This window comes from Falco biarmicus, chromosome 2 (genome assembly GCF_023638135.1).
Source record: "Falco biarmicus isolate bFalBia1 chromosome 2, bFalBia1.pri, whole genome shotgun sequence".
NCBI classification, from domain to species: Eukaryota; Metazoa; Chordata; class Aves; order Falconiformes; family Falconidae; genus Falco; species Falco biarmicus.
In genome coordinates, this window is record NC_079289.1 from 75,096,824 (window position 1) to 75,122,324 (window position 25,501).

At 37.5% G+C, this 25,501-nt stretch overlaps 1 protein-coding gene across 2 annotated transcripts in view; it reads right to left on the reverse strand.

The window, feature by feature from the left end:
* PAXBP1 (PAX3 and PAX7 binding protein 1) overlaps positions 1-25,501 on the reverse strand; it is a 29,286-nt gene continuing 3,785 nt past the window's right edge. Inside the window, exons 3-18 of one of the 2 annotated variants that reach the window (XM_056327531.1) lie at positions 25,137-25,313; positions 23,701-23,796; positions 22,850-22,953; positions 21,836-22,056; positions 20,692-20,881; positions 15,802-15,925; positions 13,422-13,521; positions 12,974-13,089; positions 10,452-10,651; positions 8,382-8,526; positions 8,102-8,223; positions 7,329-7,405; positions 6,999-7,065; positions 5,302-5,448; positions 3,702-3,856; positions 1-1,546 (exon numbers count right to left, since the gene is read on the reverse strand). In XM_056327531.1, coding sequence (XP_056183506.1) covers positions 1,429-1,546; positions 3,702-3,856; positions 5,302-5,448; positions 6,999-7,065; positions 7,329-7,405; positions 8,102-8,223; positions 8,382-8,526; positions 10,452-10,651; positions 12,974-13,089; positions 13,422-13,521; positions 15,802-15,925; positions 20,692-20,881; positions 21,836-22,056; positions 22,850-22,953; positions 23,701-23,796; positions 25,137-25,313 — 2,159 coding nt within the window. In that variant the 3' untranslated portion in view covers positions 1-1,428. Of the gene's footprint in view, positions 1,547-3,701; positions 3,857-5,301; positions 5,449-6,998; positions 7,066-7,328; positions 7,406-8,101; positions 8,224-8,381; positions 8,527-10,451; positions 10,652-12,973; positions 13,090-13,421; positions 13,522-15,801; positions 15,926-20,691; positions 20,882-21,835; positions 22,057-22,849; positions 22,954-23,574; positions 23,797-25,136; positions 25,314-25,501 lie in introns of both variants that reach the window. The other variant, XM_056327530.1, reaches the window with a different exon arrangement.

Consider the following 25,501-nt stretch of genomic DNA (forward strand, 5'->3'; position numbering starts at 1 on the left):
TCCTTGACAGACGAGTTTATTGAAACAATTTTTAAAAGCAGGTATTTCTGAATGTACTCCATCAATCCCAACATCATAAAAACAATTGTTCAGTGTCCAAATGAAGTGTGCAAGTTACAAATTGTACATTTTTAATACTCATTTATACCACATGACATGAGCATAAAATACAATTTCTTGTTACTCGGTATGCCAATTTATTGCTACAGTTCCCCGAAAAAGTAGGGCACACGTGGAAATAGCTCTTGATCCAAGGCTATTACAGCTGTTCCCATGCCTCGGACCCCAAGATCAAGTCACTAGCATTCTGATATAAATCACCAGATTTTAAAGTGTTTTCTTTTTATTTTACATTCAAATTAAATGCCTTGCAAGACTATTCTTAGATGGTATTTAGTGGGAAGTGTAACATCTGAATATTTACTCAACAAACACTTCGAACAATAGGATATCAAATTTTCTTCACCTTCATTTTGCTTGACAGCTTTAGCCATATTGATCAGAAGAAAGAGGTTCCCATGTATGAAGTTATAAAAAAAGAAAAAAAACCCAACAAACCAACCAAAAAACCAACCAACCAACCAAAACAAAACCCCCACAAATGGTGAATGTAACCAACTTACACAAGTAATGAGGGTCCAGGGTTCATGGATAAACTATTACTCCTACAGCATGAAAGGTGTCTGGGGCTTAGGAAGTGCTGTCATGTATACTTGCACAATAATCACAATTTCTCATTGTATGCCTGTATTAGAAACAATAATTAAGCAGTTTTCCATTTTCCTTTCTGCTTTGCTTCTAAGAACAGTCTTAAGAGCTCCATGTTCCGAATGCAAGTAATTTTTTAGCTATTCCAATTTAAGTGCAGCACAGCTGCTTTTTAAGATCAGAATCGATCTGAAAGTCTCTCTCCTCTTTAGTTCAAACGACTTTCACATATTTGAGTGTTTTGCCAGCCCTTTTGACCAATAATATGATCATTTTATTGTCAAAATAAGTTTGGTGGGTTTTTTTTGCAAATTAAAAGCTTATTCCAACAGTACAAGATCTCTATATCCAGTGTGAAAGCAACATGGTGGTATAAATATATGCATACATTGTATTACACATAATATCTTATACACATTCCAGTTAACCATGGAACAATTAACAGGAGTATATAATTACTAATCATGGGTACAAAGTAGTTTTGTAAACAAGATTTTGAGAAACTTTAAGGAAAATGTGATTTCTGGAAAGATGACAATCTTGGGATTCCATTTTTGTTTTCAAAGTCGTCTTTTTTATTTTTTTAAAGGATGTTGTATATAAGAATGCACTTTGTATTAAAACAAAGATCAATACTTTACAGTTTAAGAAACTTTACATATGTACATAAATTACACATCAGGAATGATTTTAAAGCTCAAAATGAGTTGCCAGAAAAGTCTATTTTCCTTCTATTAAAATCTTTAACTCTTTTACGTTGTGATCATTTGCAACTGTCACAGCATGGTCCAGTGCTCGGATACTTGCTAGAAGCTTTATGATCTGCTTTATGTGCTCCCTAAAAAGAGAGGAAGGAGAAGAAGTCAATACAGGAATGGAACCACCAGGTACAAGTATTAATATTTCAACAGAAGACCACATTATGATTCCATATAGCAAATCAGTTTCAGATAACTTCATAATCGTCTCCTCCATTTGCTTAGTCTGATAAAGTAAGTTGGTTATCAACTTTGTACTGAAATTGAAAAGATTATTTTGGGAGTAGGAATCAATCATACAATGTGGTTTAATATAGCTGCAGTATAATCTCACGAAAAAGTCTTGGATTACATAGGGTACTGTGCAATGAGTCACGGCTCCCTTGGTAACTGATGTTTAAGCCAAAAAAAAAAAAAAATCATCAAGGCAGCAAGTATGCTTTAATGCATGCTTTAAAAAGGTATGAAGCTTGCCACCAATGAACTGCATTAGAACTCAGGTCAATCTAGAAAGATTAGAGCAAACAAACTGCTAGGAGGAATGTACTCCTTTGGCTGTCAAGAACAATTTTGGTATCTTGCTAGGAGGATGGATGTGAAATTTAGACCAGCTTCACAAAATAATACTAGAAGTTCAAAATTAATCTTAAAAATGAACCTAGCTCATCTGCGAAAAAGCATCCAGCATTTAGAAAATGAGCACCAACAGACACAGGGAAAGATACACTTCCCTCTGGGCAGAAATGAATGCATTTTGTTTCAAACAACTGTACTACTTTTCATATAAAAAGACAGGACATTCTTCAGTTATAAGTAGCAGCATTTTGGCTGCACACTTATTTTATCTGCTCAATGGGCACACTGGCAACAGATTTGTTAAATGCCAGGAAAAAGCAGGAGGACAAGAGATAGAAATCAAATTAGAACTCACTATGAAAAAAAGAATTAATTGGATATTTCTCTTCCAATAAAAAGTTTACAAAGGTTATTATTTCAGCAGGTGAAGAAAGTTCTTTCAAATTTACAAACAGGCTACTAAAATAGAGAAAGTTTAATCTCTACCAGATTCTCTCTCGACTCCATTTCAATTCCAGTATCATGCTAGGCTAGGCATTTTGGTTTTAGAAAGGAAGGAGTAACAGATTATTTTCAATATGAATCATGGGAAATTTAAACTGGTATGTGACACCACTATTATACTTTGGACACAAAGTTCTAAGGCCAGATAAAAAGCTGTTTGAGCACAACCCAGTGTGGCACAAAGCTTGGTGTTCTCTGAAAAGGACAGGATTCATATGCTACAGCCAAAAGTGACTCTAAAGGCAGAAAAGTGTCCAATAACCAACATAGTAACTGGAAAAAAAATTATACCAGAAAAAAATTACAAACCTCTTCACCAAGATTTTTCTGCCAAGGTTTAAGGGAAGTTTCTGTATCTGTTTCAGTGCTATGCATAAGAACAAAAGGGAGAAGGATCTAATCCCCTGGAGAGCTTCAATAATTGAAGAGTAATGGCTCAAGGAACTTCAGCTATCAAGAATGACTAACGCAGGTAGCAAGGGGGTTCATCTTTCCAAGTTTCAGGTTTGCTGGAACAACAAAACTATTGACCTCAAAACCCCTCCTTCTCATGCAACAGCATAGGAATACACAATCCTCCAGTCTTGTTATACTCCTGCATATCAGTGCAACAATTATTTTTTTTTTCAAGTTTATCACTGCTTAAAACTATACACCCACAGCATTTCAGGTTACTTGGCCAGCAGGAACATTTATGCATCTAATCCAAACTCTTAATTATGCTGGTTACCAGATACAAGTAAAATGACTCTTCGATCTAGGTGAAAACAGGTTCATCTAGTTGGTTGTGTAAATAAGTCAGAACTTTTGTACTGTACACAAAATCAGTTTGTAATTTAGAAGCCGTTATGCAGCAATCGGCAACAGGTTCACAAGGTGGAACAGTCCAAACCCAGTAGCTACAAAATCTGCCAGAATCAGTGACACTAAGCAGTATTGCAAAATATATTTATGAATGTTTTACACATTTCCAGCAGTTCCTGTTTTCAGACACCTTAAAAATCTCTCCATCTACCATGCTGTAACATTTTTAAAGTTTGGATTCAAGCAAGTTTCAAAAGACATGCGGTAGTATGGAGGTATTTACTCGCGTTTGCATGCATCAGCAAAATAACACAAGGCACAAGAATTTCAACTGCATTAATTCTAAGTTACCTTGCATTTCTTTTCTCTACATCGGAGCAACCAATGCTGTTCCTATAAATTGTATCAGCCAGATGAACAAGGTATCTACAGAAGTTTTCTAGCTGAGAAATAGTCTTGTCTCCTTTCAAATTAGCAAACCACTGTTTAGGAAAGCAAGCAATTACCTAGACATAACAGGAAAGAGAAAGTTAAAAACAACATAGCTTTTAAATTTTTGTTATCTACCATGTTTTGTGACTTCTGCCATGTAAGATTGCAGTGACAAGGCCCAACTGAGTGAAACAGTGAGAAACATAAGGAAAAAAATAACCCAAAATTCAAGCAGTAAAACATTGAAACCTAAACTACAGCTAAACTATGTACAGTTATGAGCCAGAGAGGGCTTCTTCTCTAGTATGTGTAGCGGTTTGCTTGGCAAGGTTTTGTTAGCGGCAGGGGGCTACAGGGGTGGCTTCAGTGAGTAGATGCCAGAAGCTTCCCCCATGTCTGATGGAGCCAATGCCAGCTGGCTCCAAGATGGACCCACCCCTGGCCAAGGCCAAGCCCATCAGTGCCAGTGGTGGCACCTTTGGGATGGCATATTAAGAAGGGGAAAAAAATAAAATCTGTGCCAGCAGAGAGAGGAGTGAGATTACGTGAGAGCAACAACTCTGCAGACACCCAGGTCAGTGAAGAAAAGCAGGAAGGGAGGAGGTGCTTCAGGCGCTGGAGCAGAGATTCCCCGGCAGCCCGTGGTGAAGACCATGGTGAGGCAGGCTGTCCCCTCAGCCCATGGAGGTCAACAGTGGAGCAGATCTCCACCTGCAGCCCATGAAGGACCCCATGCCAGAGCAGGTAGATGCCCAAAGGAGACTGTGACCTGTGGGAAACCCACGCTGAAGCAGGTTTGCTGGCAGGACTTGTGACCCCATGGGGGACCCACACTGGAGCAGTCGGCTCCTGAAAGACCACACCCTGTGGAAGGGACCCACGCTGGAGCAGTGTGTGAAGGACTGCAGCCTGTGGGAAGGACTCACGCTGGAGAAGTTCATGGAGAACTGTCTCCCATGCAAGGGACCCCATGCTGGAGCAGGGGAAGAGCACGAGAAGGAAGGAGCAGCAGAAACAATGTGGGAACAACTGACTGTAACCCCCATTCCCAATCCTCCTGCACCACTTGGGGCAGAAGGTAGAGAAATCGAGAATTAAGTTAAGCCTGGGAAGAGGGGAGGGGTGGGGGGGAAGGTGGTTTTTTTCCCCCAATTTGAATGGTAATAAATTAAAACTAATTTTCCCCAAGTCTAGTCCGTTTTGCCAGTGATGGTAATTGCTCAGTGATCTCCCTGTCCTTCTCTTGACCCATGAGCCTTTTGTTATGTTTTCTCTCCCCTGTCTGGTTGAGGAGGTGAGTGACAGAACATCTTTGGTGGGCACCTGGCACTCGGCCAGGGTCAAACAACCACAATATGTATTAAAATAAAATAAAATAAATATCTATTTTTCACCGACATTACAACTTTGAGATATCAAAGCCAAATTTCATAGATAATCTGAAGTTTTAACTAGATTATTCCCTTCAGTTGAAATCTGTGGATTACAAGTGATTTTAAACATTTTTGATTTTACTTACACTTTGAGCTTTTTTAATGCTGTCCTCTCCATACTCAGAGTTTTGAAAAGCCATAAGAATGTATCTGTTTAGCAGACCATCTATCGACAGTTCCTGGAGAGTTTTGTTTGAAAGGATTCCATACCACTGTAGAAAGTTTCCTAGTAACTGAAAATACAACACAGGGAAAATAAGCATTTTAAAACACACCAAAACCAGGAAGTTGATTAAACACTCTACAGCCTCTTCAAATGCAACAGCATGGCCAAGGTAAGCAGTGGAAATACGCCTTGTGAGTTTCAAAACTATTCAGAATCCATGAAGTATCCGCCTAGAGTGTTACAAATACTCATACAACAACCACAACCACCTCATCTCTGCTCATGTTTTGCAAAAGAAATCAGAAAATAAAGAAATTTTTAAGCCATCTTGTTCTCAAAATTTGATGTCAATGTGAAGCAAAGTGAAGCCTAGCATATGCCATACGGGGACAAATTCACAGCCCCCTTGTCAATAAAACCCCCAGCTATGCTGTCGGCATACCCTTATTTCCACGGCACAGTGACTCAAGAGACACAGAAAAGTGTCAGGGGCATGCTGGCTAAGCCAACTGTACAGCTGTTGCTCCCCACTGGCATATGGCCTGTGAAGAACTGCTGCCAGCCTCGTACAAATGAACACAGCCAGTTTATTGTTAAGGCAGATCATCAGGAAACAGTAAATGAGCACTTGCCTCCCAGCTTCTATTTCTGCTTGTCTGTGATGCTATAACTGACTTGCTAGTGCAAGAGACCTTTATTTTTAAAGTTTCCCTAAAATAAAACAGCTGTAATAGAATGCAATACGTCTAAACTGCTCAGGCTCAGATACTGCCAGAAGCAGGAATTTCACTTTTTTAAGAGACACAAGCCCTAAGTGATCTGTTTCACTTTTAACTACAGAATTTTAAAAAGTTAGCTTTGTGCATTTTTTGCTCTAAACAGCATATAAAAAGTTGACTTTTTTCCCCTTTTGGCATGGAATTCCATGCCAAATATTTTAAGTAAATTAAGTGATTGCAAACCTATTTGGAATACAGCCCCCCTCACTGCTGCAATTTAAATAGAAAATTCTGCATAACAGTTCTGTTTGCATGATCACGGAGATTGCAGTTCAATCAACACTTTCCTGTTTAGCTGGGAATTAGTAAAAGGCTGTGAAGAAACTATGACCACAGCAGTCATAGCTTCTCTGCAAACTCTGTATCGCACATTCCACACAGACTTTTTCTTTCACACTCTTTATCATCTCAATTAAACCCAGATTACAAATGCTCTTAATTTACAAGTAGCAGCAAGAATTCCAAACAAGGCCAAGCTATTTTCATGAAGGTTCTCACACTACATATTAAAAAAAAACCTGTAAAACCCAAGCTCTCTCATTCCCAAATAAGTGAAATAAAAGCAGCATATTTCATTCTGACAAATACAACAACATTTAAAAAATCCTGGGTTGAGTATGCTAACTAAACCCACAACATACATGTTAAAATGACGGCGCTTTCACTTGGCAATCTTTTGAGGAAGGCACAGTGCATTATCAAACACTAGGAATACTAATACAAATTCTTTCAAATAAAGTTAATGCAATTTCCATCTACCACTTTCCACAAATTTGAAGAGGATTTTATTGCTACACTGTTTAGACCAAAGATTTACCGGATGGATTTACTGACTTACCTTAACAGAGGACCAAAACTGACGTTGGAAAAACAAATATGGACCAGAGTTCTTGTTTTCTAAGATGCTGGAAAGTAAGAGATTTCTTTAATGAGCAACCAAGACCACCTCTGTCTGGAGTTTGCTGGCTTCCTCCTTCCCACACACAGTTCATTTCTATAAATATTCCCTTCCATCCTGCTTGTTTTGCTAAATCCTCACAGCGCAAAAACAGAAAGATCTCCTGTATGCAGCCAGTGAACCATACTGGGAAAAAAACCCTGTTAACTACAGACAGAAGACACCGACTTGCTAATAAAGTTCTAACACCATAGTTGAAAGCAAACTTACTTTTTTGGATATAAGGGCATGAATACATCATCATCTAGTGTTCTCCTCATTCTTAGCAACAATGCCTTTAAAAGCATCTGAAACAGATAAATTCTTTTTTAAAGTGTCCAGAGCACTGCTTAGCAGTTAATCATTCAGAAACTGATTTTCAAAGCGACAAAGAACATTTGTGACCCTAACAGTGAAAGGCATACAGACTTAAGCACAGAGCTGAAATTTGACGCTGTCAATAAAAAAAAAATGAAGGCAATGGAATTACTTTATGGTTAAGCTTGGCTACACGATTAGCTTCTGTGACATCAGGGCTTTTGTCATTTTTAATCTTTTGCTAACTTCCCCATATGTGGGCACTTTGGCCTATCTCCCATTATTCTAAAGGCAATGCTATGGCACCTGAACTCATGACATTGGTTCTCATAGAAGGCAAGTAAAACAATCCAATTTCAAGGCAATGCATTTGAAAAGGTTACAAAGATCTGAAAAAAGACAAGCCTGACTATTTGTAGCTGACCCTTTAAAGTGAAACTGCAGACCAACAAGTCCTAGTACATTTGGTATCTCTTATCTCTAGCATCTATTTTGGGAGACTTCACTGAGTTCTTCCTAATTTATCACCATACTTGACTCTCCATAACCAGGCTGCAGAGCATCAAATAATTGCAAAATTCTATTTCTTGCTTCTCACTAAGTATGCTGTATTCTCCAATATAGTGTATTCAAAATATATCCAAATTCCTTAACTTATGCAAGGTATTTAAGAAAAAACAACTTACTTGTGTATTTTTGTTTTCTGCATTCACCACTGAAGGATATCCATCTACTAGTTTCTGTACAATTGCTACCATTCTAGATGTTTGTGTTGTAGAAAAAGGATCCCATATATTTTCAGAAATCACTGTAAGAGATTAGAGAATTACTCCATTTTGCAAATACTCAAATACAGGTATGAGGACAGTCAAGTAATAATTTACAAAACAGTAAAATCTGAAAGCGCAAACAAGCATCAGCTTCCACACCTCCCCCTTTTCCCCCATTTTCTTTCTAAGACTATACCTGTTAATTTAGGAAGAACAACTCTCTCTACAATGGTAGGCAACAGTGAAATATCAGCATCATCTTTCACCTGCTCCTGTTCTTCACAGCCATAAAATAGCAATGATTCAAACCACAACATAGTCTCAAAGTCTCGACACTTGCCCTAGTAAAAAAATTGAGGTTAGATTCCTAATCAGATATCTGAAGTCAACACATTAAAAGAAAAAAGAAATATCATATATGCAAGTATGATATGCTCACAAAACAGAACAAAACTACTTCAAAACACTCTACCAAGTATGCTAAGCAGGCAACAATTGAGCACAGCAACAACTCAAAAATGCAGTCCTTTTTGTGTATGTGTCAGGTACTCATCTGCACTAGAAATAATAATAAGAAAACCCCACCCCAAGATATAGTGCCTTAAGATCAAACAGTATCTTAATCTGACGCAAGGATGGGAAAATTACTTCACCTGCTTTGGCTCCCCTACTTCTGAAGCAGTGGTACTACCACCTTCAGAAACGTAAGCAAGCCCGACTCCCGAGAAGCGAAGAACATGTTCTGCCTCTTTGCCTGGGCACTACTAATCATGCCATCACAGGCCAGATTAGCGTATACGGACAACCCAACCAACCCACAACCTGAGAGAGGATGGGAAGGCAAGGCCAATTTTCCATAAATCAGCCAAATGAACCAATTAACTCTACAACCACACAATCACTAGAAATTGATTGAGAAATGAAAGAAAATGGTAGAAGTAAGACTTTTTTGGCAGCTGTTGTCCTACAGATTTTAACTTCTAATTACACCCAAATGAAATAAAGGCCCAGAGATTAGGGTAAAAGTGAGGAGCATAGATCATTTGTACTGCATTACAAAATTACGCCTTTGGGATTAAAAACCTCTTTTTATGAATGCCTTGTGATTTTTCTAACTTTACAAAATGCTTAACAGGACCAGTAACACAGCAGTGAAAACAATTAGATTTGAGACTTCTGTAACATGTCTGCAACTAATTTGAGCTTTGTTTTGCCAACCTGGGAACTCACATAGAAATAGCATGGGGTAAGAATGTACAAAACCAGTTTTAAATTCAGTGAGGACACCTTTTATAGATTTTTCCCTCATTTATTCAAATTAAATACTCTGAATGCTCTCCGAAGAAAGCTCATGCTTCCTTCCTCTGCAATCACAGCAGAGGTGACAGAAGATCCCCTTCTACAAATATTCTCTTAGTAGTTAAGAAAAAAACACTTCTGAAAAAAGGATAGATTAACACATCTGCAGGTGGTGCTGTAGATGAGCTAAGTTTTGACAGGGAAGATGACTTACTAGCCTAGTTTCCAAAAAAACCCAACCCAACCAAAAACCACCAAGCTTATACACTTGCACTCATTCTGTGCCTTGACCCACTCCCCAGAAGCCAACATGGCAGAAAAATTAAATTCCTACCAGTACAGTGAAAATAAGCACCTGACTGCAGCAGAAATACTTTCAAGAGCTCTTAATGGTTGGAAGACTCAAAAGTTACCTAAACAGTTTATCCTGATGGCTACTCCTGTCACCACACATATGCAGGCTGGAAAATGAACATGTGCCAGGGATACTGGGCTGCAACAATGCTGTCCTGCTCTTTCCACATTCCCTAATTCATAACTGGACAATGAGTACTATGAGAAAGACCTGGAAGTTGCCAGCCAGGGTTCTGCAGGGTATGAAGGTGTAGGTAAGATAAAAAGCTTCTTGGTTCCACTTCTGAAGAAACTACATCTCTCAAATCACAATTTTCTCTTAAGTATTTCAAAACCTAAACGTAATAAGAAACTGTTTGGCTTTTTGGTTTATACCACTCACTGAAAAGGTACCAGCATGTGCAGAATTGAACTCTGGCCTGCTGGGAACACACACAATAGTCAAGAAACTCCCCAGAAAATCTTCACCCCAAAAGAGGTGCCCATTTTAAATTTCGTGCCTAGAACACGCATTTACAAGAAGCATACAAAAGTGCAATTTACATTGCTCTGCAGAAGCGTGAAAGAACACTATATAGAAGAAGACATAGAAGTTGCTTACAAAGGATCTTACCTCCAAAGGAGTCCAGATAAGCAGCTGAAGCCTGATTAAAGGGTTAAACAGCTTTGGTAAACAGAGGCCAATATAAGCATCCTTATAGGAAGCAAAGTACTTTGACCGCCAAGCTTCAAACTGTGACTTAATACAATCAATTGAGTAAAAGCTTTCCAAAACATCTTCAAAAACTTTGCTGGATTCTTTCAATATACGATCTGGTGCAGGAGAAAAAGAGTAGCAAGTTAATCACCTATTCCCTGTAATAACTCTTTCAAGATGGACTTTGATGCTTGCTGGCATTAACTCCTATAAACAAAACCAAAAAACCATCACCTTTAAAAGGTCTGTTACTTCTGCCTCAAATATACAAAGCAATAAGAACATGAGCATGAGTACTCTCCGATATACTCTTTTATGATAAGTCTTCCTTTTAAATGTTCCATACAATGATACTCAGTTACCAGACACTGGACTGGTGATATATTGGGCTGTATTCAGTGCAGAACTAACTTCAAAGCTGGCCTTGCCCTGCATGGGAGTCTGGAACAGCTGATTTCCAGGTCTATTCCAACCCAAATAAGCCCACAATTTTGCTTATCCAAGTGAAGTACAGAAGGGCAACAGATAAGCCAACTGAATCAGGACTGCAAAAAGAGCAGGTCCTGGCAGACACCATGCTAAACTGCTGAACATAACACAGCTGTTAGCACTGGGCAACGATTAAGATCCCTTAGCACCTTCCTTATATTTTTTTTGTATTTACAGTACTAGTATTCTATGCAGTCTAAAACTATGTATTATTTACCCTTTTGTCTTTTCTAATTCTCGGGGTTAGTTCCACTTTAATCAGTTTTCTTTTGCTGCAGCCAGAGTCTTACATGTTCAGTTACAGTAACCTGTATACAACTAGTACACACAGCAAGTAGAGATAGGGCTGAGGGAACATGAGACTGTCATATAAACACACTTTTCACACTGGGATCAAGAAGAGAAGCTACAAATAAGAGTTCGTAGGTCCAGAGCGCATCCCTCTGTTTCAGATAGCTCACTGCTGATTCTGGACTAACATGAGAGCTACAAATGATTTAAAAAGCCCTTTAGAAATACGATGCTTACTCAGAAACTCATGAAAATCCTACAAAAGGCTTTTGTACACACCAAAGTACCAAGTTACATAAAGCAATTCAGCCACAGTGAATTTTTAATCTAGATAATTTAACTTAGCAAAACTAACTATAGCACCTAACAACCCCACATAGTTGCTTTGTTTATCAGAAATCTCCCTGCATTCACAATTTTGGCAAATCAGCCAGCAACCAAAGGTGTGGAAAACACAACTCTGAAGGATCCAACTGCTAGACAGTTGCTTTTTAAATCTGTTCATACTTGGAACTTTCATACCACCTACAGCAATGACTTTGGCATTTTTATTACTTTGGCATATTTATTCCCCCCACTGTCTGTGGGAAGTGTTTATTTTAAACCTGTCCTATCAGTTCATTTCATGCCCCCTAGCTCTCATACTGTGAAGTCAACATCATTCTCCTAGTGGAAGAGTCCAAAACTGTTTAATCCCTCCTTACATACAACACAAACAATTCTATGTATGTGATCGTTACTGCTCCCTTCTCCACACTGCTTCTAATCTGATTAAATTATCTTTAATCAGACAGAACGATAACTGTACTCAGGTTCAAAATGAGAAGGTAACAGGATTACTGCAGTCATGTTTTACTTTCTCTGCTATTGCTTTCACAGTAATCCCTGGAATTGTTTCCCTTTTAACTGCTGCTGCTGTAAAAGACAACTGTTCCATCAAACTATCCATAATTCCCCAAATTTCAGGTTTCTTGCAGTTCTCACAGTGCTTTAGAGGCATTAGCTTAACCTACAACCCCATTTATTGCATAATTAGTGTTATGCATAATTGCATAATAATGGTTACTTTGAGCAAACAGTCATAAAACTGGAGATGAATTTCAAATCAAGTCAGTACCACAATGTCTTTCCGCAATGTTTGCATTCAACATTGTTCCGTCATCTGCAAAGTTTTCCAGGCTGTGGCAAGAGTCTACAGAACTTTTGTCACTGCATTTCTAGATGGCTTATGCAAAACTCCAGAAAATGCTTCTTATCAAGCAAAAAAGGGTTTCTAAAGCACTGAGGTTTTCAGAATTTCACATTTAAAACAACGATATTTGAAGAACAATAAACCACATTACAAATGAGAATGAAGACTTAGTATCCACTGAAGAAGCAAAAGCTTACTGCTTGCCAGCAGAAGAATGCTTGAATTAATTAAAAAGGACCTCACTAAGGATGTGCTATTTACTTAGCTGCAAGCTGCACAACAGGTTGGTTGAAGAGACTGTTTTGGTAACAGTGATGATCCAGCAAGGAACGGTTCCTAAACTTTCTCCAAAGTATGGAGAAATATATGGACAGGGCTGCATTTAGATCAGGTTGGTTCCCCCAACCCCCACCCCCTGACAAATCTTCTGTATTTTGTTACATAAAGCTTCAGTAGGTTTCCTAACCTCGCTCCATGTTGAAGTTCGTGATATCTGTTGAAGTTTCCTCATCGTCACTGGAAAGGCCTTCAAGGTGATCTGCCATCTTCCCAGTTTGCTCTCTTGCTTGTCTACGACGCGCTCTGAAAAGGATCAACAGTATAAACACTATGTAGTTGCCTCAAACAATGGAAGTAAGAGAAACCAGCAGAGACCAACTAGATAAGGAATGGGTTTACCATACATGATACCAATTTAAAACCACTAAAAGAAAGTAATGGTGCTGTGTTTTGTACACTTGCATGATAAGCTGTGATACGTAAGAATACCCCTGCTCAGCACACCAGCTTAGGTGTTTTCTTGCCTTTGCAGGAAAGGTCCAAACATTGCTACTTACATTAGTATGTCACACAGGACAACCGTATTCTGCAAGTAGGCAAAAACTCCTAACAGACAAAAAGTCTCAGTACTCTACCTTCTAGCCTCTCTTTCCGCAGTCCGACGCTTTACTTGTTCCTGATAGATCACTCTGTCTCGTCCAAAAGATTCAAGATTTGGTGCCATCAGTGCTTTATCTGCAAAATTACATTGATGAAAATTAAAATGCTTATCTACGATTACTATTGCAGGCAGTTTCATAAGAGCCTTTTACCGACTTTAAACTAAGTGTAATTTGAAGTAGAAAGTCGAAGTTTTCATAAAGATGCACACAGAAGCCTGAATTCACAAGTGTAGAGATTAAAAGAGGAAGTAGTGGAGTCTGGAAAAACCTCCACCTAAATTTCAAGTAGTTTTCACCATACTTCACTCTTGTCCCTCTCACAATGGTGCCCAACTATATAAAGTTCAACAATTTTAACAGAAATTGCTTAAATTGAATGTTCCAAGACAAAAAGCACTCCTTAAACAAACACATTCACCATGTATCTTTTGAAAGAAAGAAAAAAATTAACAAAAAAGAAGCCAGAGAAGAGTGATCAGAGCAGGAATATATGGTATTTCAGAGTTCTAGTCACAGTCTTTTCTAAGTTTGTATGCTTTAGATTGCCCAGAGTTTAAAACACATCAAAATCTACAGAAGAAGAAATAATGCCCCCTCCTCTTTTTAAGCTGTGATTCATTATAGGTGCTCCTGACTACAGAAAACAGCACAGCTAACCAGTGAGGCTGATCAGGAACCAGTAGGCAGACCCAACAGTGTTTCCAATTCATCCTTTTCAGTTAAGTTTTTACAAGTGGATTGAATGTTAGCCATGCTCAAGTTCACCCACTAAACATCAAAATTGAAACAAAAATCTACCCAACTTTTAGGAGTAAATTTACATGTTCTAACTAAATCCATTTACAAATCCATCATTAAAAATATCAATGATGATCTGTGTCAGCATTCCAATTCTATTCCAGAACTACTAAGAGCCTTAACAAACAGATGAAGCCATAATTTGTGCAATTTTTTAACACATTATTCAAAGCTGAGCTACTTGTCTTTATGCAGAAGTAAAGCAAAAGTTGGCAGATAAACATATTCACTTCTAGTCCTTTGGTGTTCAGACACTGTATGAAGAAAAGCAGACTGTCTATGTCTGCAACACACATCAAATCAAAGGCTGGCATCAACTCCTAGTTTCTGTGATAATTTGAGGGACAGAACTGAACTATTTCTAGACACAGTGAAATTCAATCTCTAGACTCCTGGGTACTCAGTAAGATCTCTCTTTAAAACCCAGCCTTCACAATGACAACTATTCCCACCTCACCATTAAAATTCCAGTCTAAAATAATAATTCTAAGCTGCTTTTAGGAAATATGTTTCTAGTATGTTAGGTTTCTAGTTCTCACAACAGCATTTTCATGGTAAAACTGCAAGGCCCAGACGTGATGCCTAGGGCTTCAAATAAAGCCCTAAAGTGAATATGTATGCTAAACATTCCATAAAGGGATGACCAGCTCTGATGCCGTAATGCTTTATCACCTTCCCTAAGTTCTATCTAATGGTATTAACAAAACTTCATCTCTCGACACACTGACAGAGTAGGAAATTGCTTTTATTATAGGATTTTATGTCATTAATAGGACAGACAAGAAAGCCATTTTTAAAGATAGGAAACTCTCCAAAGCAGAACAGCAGCTACTATTAACATGACATTTTACCTGTCCTTTGACATGCCGAATAAACCGTGAAGGAACGTGTATTTCCAACCAACTTAACATTTATAAAGTTTTACATACTGAAGAGTAACCGCCACAAGAAAACTCCTCAATGAGAATCCCACATCCAGACACTCACAGTAAGCAGGTATTTTAGCTGGCTAATTTTAAGCTCTGTTTTATACAGGGTCACTTTATTAGTCTGATTTTTAACAATGGCACCAGTTTCTTCTTTAGCTCTAGCAGTTAAATGGCTGAAATTAAATACTCATGCTGCCTACAAAACAGAGCATTAGATAGAAGTCAACTCTAGCCTAGCACTTCATGGCTTTTACAGAGTTAACTGTAGATATTACAAGAAATCTATAGATTCAAGGTTTAAAAAAAAAAAAAATAATCCCAACATAAAGAGAAAAATTGGGAGTCACATACTACCCCTACTACCACTGCCACCACGCACACATTTTCAGTGCTAGGAAAGAGAAAATATAGTTAGGAGCAACAGAATGGAAAGATGAAGTCAGAGTTAGAGGGGCTTTGAGTTTAAAACAAAACAGATCAGAGAACTTTTATCCAAGCTTCCTTCCACCTATCTCGAATAAGGATAAGCTTTAACACAGTCATACTTTATAAACATTTACATTTAAATTAAGCCAAAGTAAACAAGGTTGTTTAATGAATAATAAAAACCTTCAAGATGGACTGACTTGAATGGCTTGAAAACTCCGAAGATTCATCTTTAATATCATCTTGTCGTCTTTGGACAAGGCGGGAAGCTCGCTGTTTGTACAGCTGGTGCATTGCAGATTCAAGTTCGTTAATCAGAGGCACCTGTAAAAATACAACACACTACGTAATATCAAATTCTTCAGGTGCTTAGTTTCTGGGGTACCGTACTAATCCGAAGCATAATGCTGTCACTGTACTTCTATGAGCACAAACTGTTTCCTTTTACCCATTTGTATCATTTGGACCAGTAAAAACTTCAACGTGAAGAAAATGCATGCATTTAACATTGACAGCTTTCAACCATTGCAATAGCATTTTGAAAGTAACTTCTGTTGATTGAATGAGTCTACACAATAAGGCAACCATTTCAGAGAGTGTGAAATGTTACTTCAAGTACTTTTGCTTTCCCTACCAAGTGCATGACAATGCTTACAATTCTCAGACCTCATTGCTTCCTCTATCTTTAAACAAGAATGCAGCAGTATTCTGTGTTTTAATGAGAAAATAACCTGACTGTATACACTGAAAAAACAAAGCATGAATCTAACCTCCTGAAGCCAGCAGGTATTTGTTTTCCTAAAACTCTTATTAGCATATGCTGAAACATTATTACTACAATGCAATAAAACACTGTATAAGCACATTATACCAACAGGTAACTCATATCAGTAAAAAGTTACTCTAGTCTATCATTAAAATTGCATAATCTGTGTCAGTTATGCACTAAGTATAATCTTTGAATGATACAGACCTAAGTCACATCAGACCTGCCACTTTTTTTTTTTTTTTTTTTTTTAAGTGGACTAAATTTCAGTAGAAACTGTAACAAAAATATGATGTTGTAACGACTAGGAATTTCCTGACATTAAATAGCAGATTCACTGCTCACTTTTGCAAAAACTAATTTCCCAGGACAAGTAGATTATTAGAAATACTCAAATGCAAAACAGAATTTTTTCACAATCTCTTAGGAAAGGCAAGTCCTTTTGGTATAACCACTTAAAGCCATATCCTCCTTACCTCCAAGACATATGCTTAGTCCACAAGTCTTCCAACCTTTTAAATCAAATATTTCATTGCTGCCTACCATCCAGGATTGTCAAACCAAAAGACAAAAATCAGAAATTGTTTCCTGATGTAATTTAGAATGTGACTCAGCAGCTATTAATGAATCTCCTCCAGTAAAATGTAAGACTATGAAATTATAGCTACAGGGCCATTTCAGCTATCTGAGAATGACACACACGTACCAGGAGATATTAAAAGGAAAGAAGTATTAGCTCTTTGTGCTATAAACTGGGCTACAGGTACTAAAGTTAAAGCAACACTGCACCAACTCAAAACATGTACAACTTTCTTTTGGAGAAAAGAAGAGTAGAGAGAAACAGGAGGAGGGAACATCCCAGTGCTGGAAGTGTGTATTTGGGATTAAGACAAATACTGAAAACAGAAATAACAATTTTAAAAATACTACCTTTACTGCAGTTTACCATAGAAAATATAGCTGCTTCTCTTAAGTCTATAAAGGGAATTCTAAAACTGAAAAGTTAAATGAAAGTTTTCCATACCACCCCTAGAAGTTCTTTCTATAATTTCCTCAGAATTAAAAAAAACCCCAGCTATGTATTCAGATATATGAATCCACTCAAAATATTTCCCATTTAAAATACAAAAGACTTACAAGCTGTTATTCTTCTATAATCAATATTGTGGTTGATGAGTGACAATTTCACTGACTACTATAAAGTTACAGCCCTCATTCACTGTATTCTGTTTAGTCAATACCTTAAATTCAGTGTTTGGGGTTTATTTTCCTTCACTTCCGCTGTAAACAGTGTAAGAGGAAAAGTGGAAAGCCCTCCAAATATTTAGATGTCAAGGGGACCTACAGTCCCCCTCTGACATACACAGTGCGTTCTGATAATTTGCTTTTGCAGGTAACGTAACAGTTCATCTAACTGTGCTGCCAAAGATACGCTTGGAACAATTTAATCTTCCTGGATCCCTTGCATACTCCTACATTCAAAATGCAAAGACACAGTTAACACTTTCTAGCCTTCTCAGAAAGCATAATTTTGACACTAATTACTTGTGAAGGAAGTCATGCAAGCATCTTCTGCTCCATTGGTTTTATCATTTATGGAAAAAAAATCATAAGAGAATTTGACATTTCTATTGCTTGTTTCTAAAATTTGCATAATAGCTGCCTCATTATACTCTCCACTGCACCTTACCAATGATCAAAGTGTTTCTAACATTCAGAATCTCTTCAAAACAGAATACAAACAAAATGATTGTGCTTGGCTGGGTGTCACAAAGGGTGGAGCATGGTGAATAGGTGCAGAAATAAGATGGTAGGGGAAAGAAAGTATAATTTATGATGATGTTTTTTGTTCTCCAAAACTAAGTCAACAGACATACCAGAAAACTCTAGGGGAATGGACTCTTTCGGAGTGGACAGATATATTGTGAACCTATTAATGCTTCTTCACCAAACCACTTTCTCATTCAGATCAGTACCAATGTGAATTTGACTAATAACCATGACTAGTTCTAATAAAATAAAGCACCAAAGCATCATATTTGAAATGATAGGAAGGGACCTAGCTTTTATATATGTATTTAGTATAAGTGTTCATATATGTATGTGTGCATACATATATACACACACAATACTGTTATTATGCATGTGGATACACATTTTATATGCTTATGTATATTATAATCATAACAACTACGTACATTATGCATTATAAAAACACACAATTTAAATATGAAGTTGTCAGGGCCACAGGTTCTACAAAAAAGCTGAAGGTAGTTTACCTCTACACTCAAGAATCCATCATTCTATTGCATTTAATCATTTGATTTAAACAAAACCCGACTGATTTTATTCTTGATTTTGTCCCCTCCTCCCACCTCCTTTTCAGAAAACCTTGGCAGTGTCCTGTGGGCTACTGTTTTGGAATTTGATAGTACTTCTGTCACACTGAAAGCACTGAATTCCAAAATGGATTATCTGGCCATAGAACTGACGAATATATAGGACATCACAATAAATGAAATGCTCCTGTTAAACTGACCATGTCACCTCCTAATTTTGCAACTCATTGTACATACAGGTACTGCAGCAGCCTCCAACTGAAAACAGCAAAACTCTGTGAAGGCCCCTAAGAAGCATGAGATGATAAAAGTCGCATCTTAGAAGTTCAATGGACTGGCATGGCAGGTGGGGTATGGGGAGGGTGGGAAGGGGGAGGCAGGTATCCAGGTGTAGAACCCTTAAAAGACCAACCACCAGGAAAGCAAAGGTATATTGTAAGAAAGCAACTTTAACAAGACTCTCTGTTAAATTATCAGCAGTAATTTGCTGTGTAACAGCTGGAAATGATTTATTTACTAATATAGCTAGATAAGTCAATAACCTTCCTACAAACTGAACTGAACTTTTTTGACTATCACTTAACACTAAGTTTTCCTGATTTATACAAAACCTGGGAGAATAAAAGGCTTCGTTTATACTCAGAATGGTGCATTTTAAAACAATTTGCTTAAAGAAAATATTTGAACAAGACAGTATGGACTATCAAAGACAACCTCCAGACATGGCTTATAGTTATCACAAAAGAAATTTAACAAGAGGTCTTTAGAAACCAAACATTGAATAGAGATACAGGTATTTAACTTGTCTTCTGAAATACAAATTTATCTCAGAGAAGGAGTATTAACAGTTATCTTTAACTAGGAATTTAGGCATCTAGGCAACCAGCACCAACAAAGCTGCAAGGAAAAGTACCTTTACTGCCCCTCAACAGCTAATTCCAACACACTCAGGAATACTGCTTCTTCAGTGAACAGTATTGTTTCAACTAATCAATTAGCTGGGTGAATTAATTGGTCCACACCTCCTGGGTTTGTTCACGACATAGCTATTCTTCAACTTAGAAGACTGAAGATGGGGCTCTTCCAATACCACTAATGCTGGACAACTAATGTCTGATTAGCAAGCCAAATGCTCTCTCGCACCTAACAAGCTAGGTAAACAGTAGTTTCAACTACTCAAGTAACTGTGACAGAAGAAGACACTATACTATTGTATTCAAGTCAAAAGACAATGAAGAAATAGCCTATGTATTGCTATCTTAATTTTACAGCTCCTGTGTGTATGTAATATATATATAAATAAATATATATATTCAGGAGCTCGTGTTATATTTACAACAAAGTAATTAAAGCATAATGAATAACTTAAGAAACAAAGATTAAGTTTCAAGTTAGATATATACAGAAGTATCAAACCACATGAAAGAAGTGTATTTTTAAGTTTGGGTGTCTTCAGACAGCTACACCAGTTTTTTAAAACTTCTCTCTTTCAGACACCAGAGCAATACCAAATATGTGAAACTGACTGGCAGGAGGAAGTTTACAATAACACATAAAATACAACTCTTTGTTACTGTGTTCATAAAGCATTCCAGAAATTAGCAATGCTGTAATCCAGCCCTTGTTTTTGTTAACCTGATATCCAATACAAGTAAAAAGCAGCATCTGAGTTGAAATGCCAGAATATCTACCAAAATCCTAAAGACATATATTTTTTTAAAAATGACATATAAGCTTTTTAAAGTGTTTTTAGGCAATCTAAAGTTAGTGGTCTTTTACACTGTGAAAGAGGTTTCTGATAACCAGTTTAGCATGACGAAAAGTTATCTTTTCAACCCTCGAATAACCAAACCTTTAGATGAATATGTTCTCAGGGGACTTTTTTCAAGAACAGAGGGAGATGTGGTGTTTGGCATGTACTAAGAGTCCCTATTTTTTTTTTTTTTTTTTTTTTGTTAAAAAGATGAATGTTTTTGCATCCTTACCTTTTCACTGAAACACTCAAGCAAGTCTTGGACATACCCTCGCATTTCTTGCAAAAACTTATACTGTTCACCAATACCCCCAGAAGACCCTTCTAATCTTTCAATTGCCTTGGTAGAGTCCTCTCGGCTTTGCTGATGTTTCTCATATTGCTGCCGATTAGCTTTGTGCAATTCTTTCATAGAGTCCAACCTGAAGGGCAATGGATAAATAGCAAATTTACATCCAGAAGTCTGTATATTTCAGACCGTTGAGATATTAAACAGACAGTGCAAGTACCAAGTCTATATATGGGAAATACTGAAAAGACATATTCTCTAACTTTACTTTGTCACTTTCTCCTCTCTCTACATAAACATTAAGGGTAATGGTTTAAATTAATTTGCTAGACTATTCTGAGTGCATTGCACTGCCCACTCCCACAAACTTTTACAGGAGTTGATTGCACTTAGAATAGTGCAAGGCTGGCTCTTAAGTAAAACTGGAAGGAAAGGTTTGGTGGGCGAGTCAGGGGTGTGGGGGGCCAGAACTACAGCTTATACAAAGCAGTCTTATTCCTCTACTAACTTCATTCACTGTCAAAGACTGTGACACTACAAAGGACATGGCATACAAACCAATTTTGAAGACATGTAAAGTGCAAATTGTTCATTATAAATGATTTCTCACTGCAATTGGGTTGTTCATTCAGTAGGACCTTTTGTGTACCTGACAAGCAGATTACAGCGTTTAAACCAAAAACCCCCTATATACACTAAAATTTAAATTCGTTATCTACTGAAGGGGAAATATCTGATCCACAGTTTAAAAGAATGCAACTTGACAAGCTAAACACCTCACTGGCCTTTCAATTCTTGACTATAAGACTGTGCAGTGTCCAGAAGATGCAACTCAGACCTGTCTTCAACAAGATCAATGGCCTCATATTTAAAGCTTCACTTCCAGAGAAGCAATCCAAGGAGACTTTCGAACCAAGTGTCAATGTCATCTTCACTTTTGTTTTGACATTTATTTTTTTTTAATGGATGTGCCAGTCAGTACTTTTCCAGCGATGAAACTCTTGTTTGCTCACCGAGACTAAAAGACACCTGAGGAACAGAAAGCTAGGGGACAGGTCTTTAAGTCTAAAAAGATGGTCTGTCCTACCTGTCTTTAAGCTGTTTCTTTACCAAATCAATAGTAACAGGAGTCATCTCATTACTGGGAGTTTTGAAAGGAACTGTATTATCTGTTTTTTGAGACTTGTTTTCCGATGATCCATATGCAGCATAAGTGTATGGAATGCCATATGATGAACCATAAGACAGTGTCTGGTAAGTGTTCTGGTAGTACAGATTATTCACTTCAGCAGGTTGACTTGGTTGAACCTAATGAAAGAGGAAACAAGCGTTAGCATATTAGACTTCAAAGAAAAGAGAAACTTACTTTCTTTCACATCTCAAATGTTGTAAAGTGAAAAAGGTTGGCAGGTACATTTAGAAAATGTGTATCAAGTGGATTTAAGTGCAGAACTTCCAACATGTAAGGTGGAAGAAAAATTCCCTTAGAAGCATCTTCTTAAATGGACAGATTCTTAGTATCATTATAAATATTTATACTTGGGACTATACTAAATTTTGCTAAGACTATTTTTAATAGGATGACATAGGTTCTTAGAGCCAGTGTTTTTTGGTTGTGATTTTGCTGAAATATTCTTTAACAAAACAAATCAACCACCAACTATCCTCTTCAACTGAGTGGCAACTTCACTATAAATGCACAAGTAACACATGGTACAACCTGCTACAAATTCCAAGTCTATGCTGCAACACAAGATACAGAAACAACAAAGAAACATGTACTGTTTACATAGACTCTACAATCCCAACGATAAAGAAAAACAGAGGTCTCTCTGAGGTGGCATTATTCTAGCTGTTTCAGGGTGCAAATAAATGCTGGTTAACAGCACTGCTATCAGTATCTACCCAGAACAGAGACACTAATGAAAGAGATACCCCCAGATACTTAAAATCTTACATTCTTTGAAGAAAAATCAGAGGTCAGAAGTTACACACTGAACTTCTCAGATGAAACAGCCTTCTGTAAACTACTCATGTTCGTAATGGATTTAGATAATACATGCAGAAACACACCAAAAAGCATTCACAACTAAATACATGCCTGAGGTATGTTGATTCCTTTCCGTATCTGTTCTTGCTCCCATCTACTGAGTTCTTCATCTTGCTCCCCTGCCACCAGTGCTTCATCATCACTTCCCTCAATACCTTAATACAAGTTAAAACAAACAGGTAACAAAAAGGAGAAGATAACGTATTCATAGTAAGGGCCACGAGTTCAAAAACATGAGAGAATATGCTTCAGTGGGAACACCTCAGTGCATCCTCCTTTCCTCTTCACAAGGAATGAAGGATGCTAGCCTGTGAATCATTCTCACAGATGTTCCACTTAAAATCCAATGGATAAATCTGCAATTAACTGCTGGTAAAACCCTCTAATGTTAAAATCTTACTAATTAATGCCTTACTAATTCTCCTTTTCCAACATTTATTTTACCTGCTCACCAGCAAGAATGCTGTACCAAAGAACTAATGTTTTCCTTTTCACAACGATATACTTCCTAAAAAACAAGTACTAGAACAATACTAATTGATCCTTAGTGTAAGTTTCTACCAGATTCAGTAGAGTTGTGTGCTTCTAAACACAAGAATATAGTTTGTGCTCAAAATTTTATACGCAGGTTCCATTATGCAGCATTTTTCCTGAGAAAAGGAACAAAACTCCAGATTTATGCCTGTTTGAAAAACATGTTGTTTAAAAACGTTGAATGAGAGCGCTTGCAGTGAAAACAATGTGAATGTTTATCAGCTGTCCTAAAAAGGTTTTACCTATTTCCTCAGCAATCTTTTGCCTTTGGGATTTTTCCTTCACTGTAAAAACTATCCTCCTCTTCTCGTCATCATCTTCATCATCACTGGCATCATTTTCATCTTCTCGAACAAGGCGGCTTTTACCTGGTTCACTGTCAACAGGGGTAAAGTCTCCAAGTTCACGAGCCATTTGACGCTTTTTCCTAGCGGCATGAATGAAAGCAGCATCTGGAATTTCTCCTAGAGATAGATGTTTGCACCATTAAACCACCACTGTAACAAAACAGGTATTATGACTTCTATTTACTCATCTCTGCAAAGATGATTTGGTAGCGTGGCAAACTGAGAAAGATGTGAGAGGGAAAAAAATCCACACTCACAGAAATGTTTGCAAGCAACTCATAAGCTGCCTGTGCAGACTTTCTAACCAGAAATCCTCAAAGCTGGGATCTTCCCAAAATGTCTGGCTCTGTTTCCAGCAGCTCACATGCCATAAGGGCAAAAACATGATGTTCCTATGGGAAATATTCATAAAGAAAAGGACGCCATTTACAAGAGAGGACTAGTGCAAAGGAAGGAAAAAACCAAGGCTCTTGACTCTGTCACCTCCTGTCCTGCCATTGCTCCCAGCTCTTCTTATTTTGGGGGAGCAAAAAAGATTGGCCATTTCAACAGATGGTGACAGCTCAGAGATTAAGGGGACACCAAACCAGATAAAGCTAGTATGAGAAGACTGTACAGTCACGGCGAAACAAGAAAAGCAGACCTAATTAAAAAGATCTAAAATGCCCAGCACAAAACCAATGCAACTTACTAAGTCATATAAAGAATGATCCCTGCAAAATTAATTTTTTGAATCATGGATAATTTTTACCACTATTTTGATTAGGCATGCACAGAAGGTTAAAGTTCAGATTCTCTTTACACTTGACATGACATACTCTATTCAAGCCAGCAATATCTTTAGAGATGCAATAATGTACAAACCGCACCACTTTGCAATTACCCCTTAAAAGGAAAAATTATTTGGTTAATCAACTAGGAATTTTTTTTCCCTTGAAATATGGCCATCTGTGGACCCAGGGCATCCATCTTCTATTTGGGGAGCAGGCTACCATGAGTGAGCTAACACTTAGCAAACCAGTTTCAAAAATAGTTTCTCAGACTGATTTCTTTGGCCTCAGGGACTGACCAGAACCTCATGAGACAAAATGAGATACAAAAACATCTGAGATACAGGTCTGCAAGGTAACAGACATTCGAATTAAAGACAAATTTTACCTGAAAGCATTTAAAATTCATGTTAAATCACCTATTCCAAATCTAGATTTTCTTAAAAGTTTGCCACCACTTTGAGAGACAAATTCCTCCTTCTGACATCAAGATGAAGCATTCTGTAGTAAAACATTTTCTGTCGTAAGACTTGCAAAATTGAACAGCTTTGGAAAATACCAGTTTCTTGATGCTCCGATGCTGGACATATTGCTGGAAAGTATTTTCTAATCACTCAAATACATTAGTCTGCTGTAAATGCTGGCTAAAGCATTTGTTAACATATCAGATCCATTATAAAAACCAACCTGGGCGGAGAACATTCAGTGATGACAGAGCACTTGAAAAAGCCCCACCAGCTTTTGGTTTTTCTTCTTCCTTCTCACTTTCAACTTCCATTTCTTCTTCACCATGCTCACTGTTTGCAGTCCCATCTTCTTGACCTATGTCCTTAATCTGTCCTGACTTTTCTAGTGGTGGCTCGACTGGTAAGAAAACAAAGCCCATATTTTACTCTTTTTTAAAAAAAAAGATCACTCTGAAGTAAAAATAAAATTAAAATATGAAACAATAATTTTATTGCTTGAGATCTAGTAGAATAGGCTTTCTTCATTGTGATTAAGTCACTGACAGCCTCTCAAAATCAAATTTGACAAAGCAAACACCCCAACAA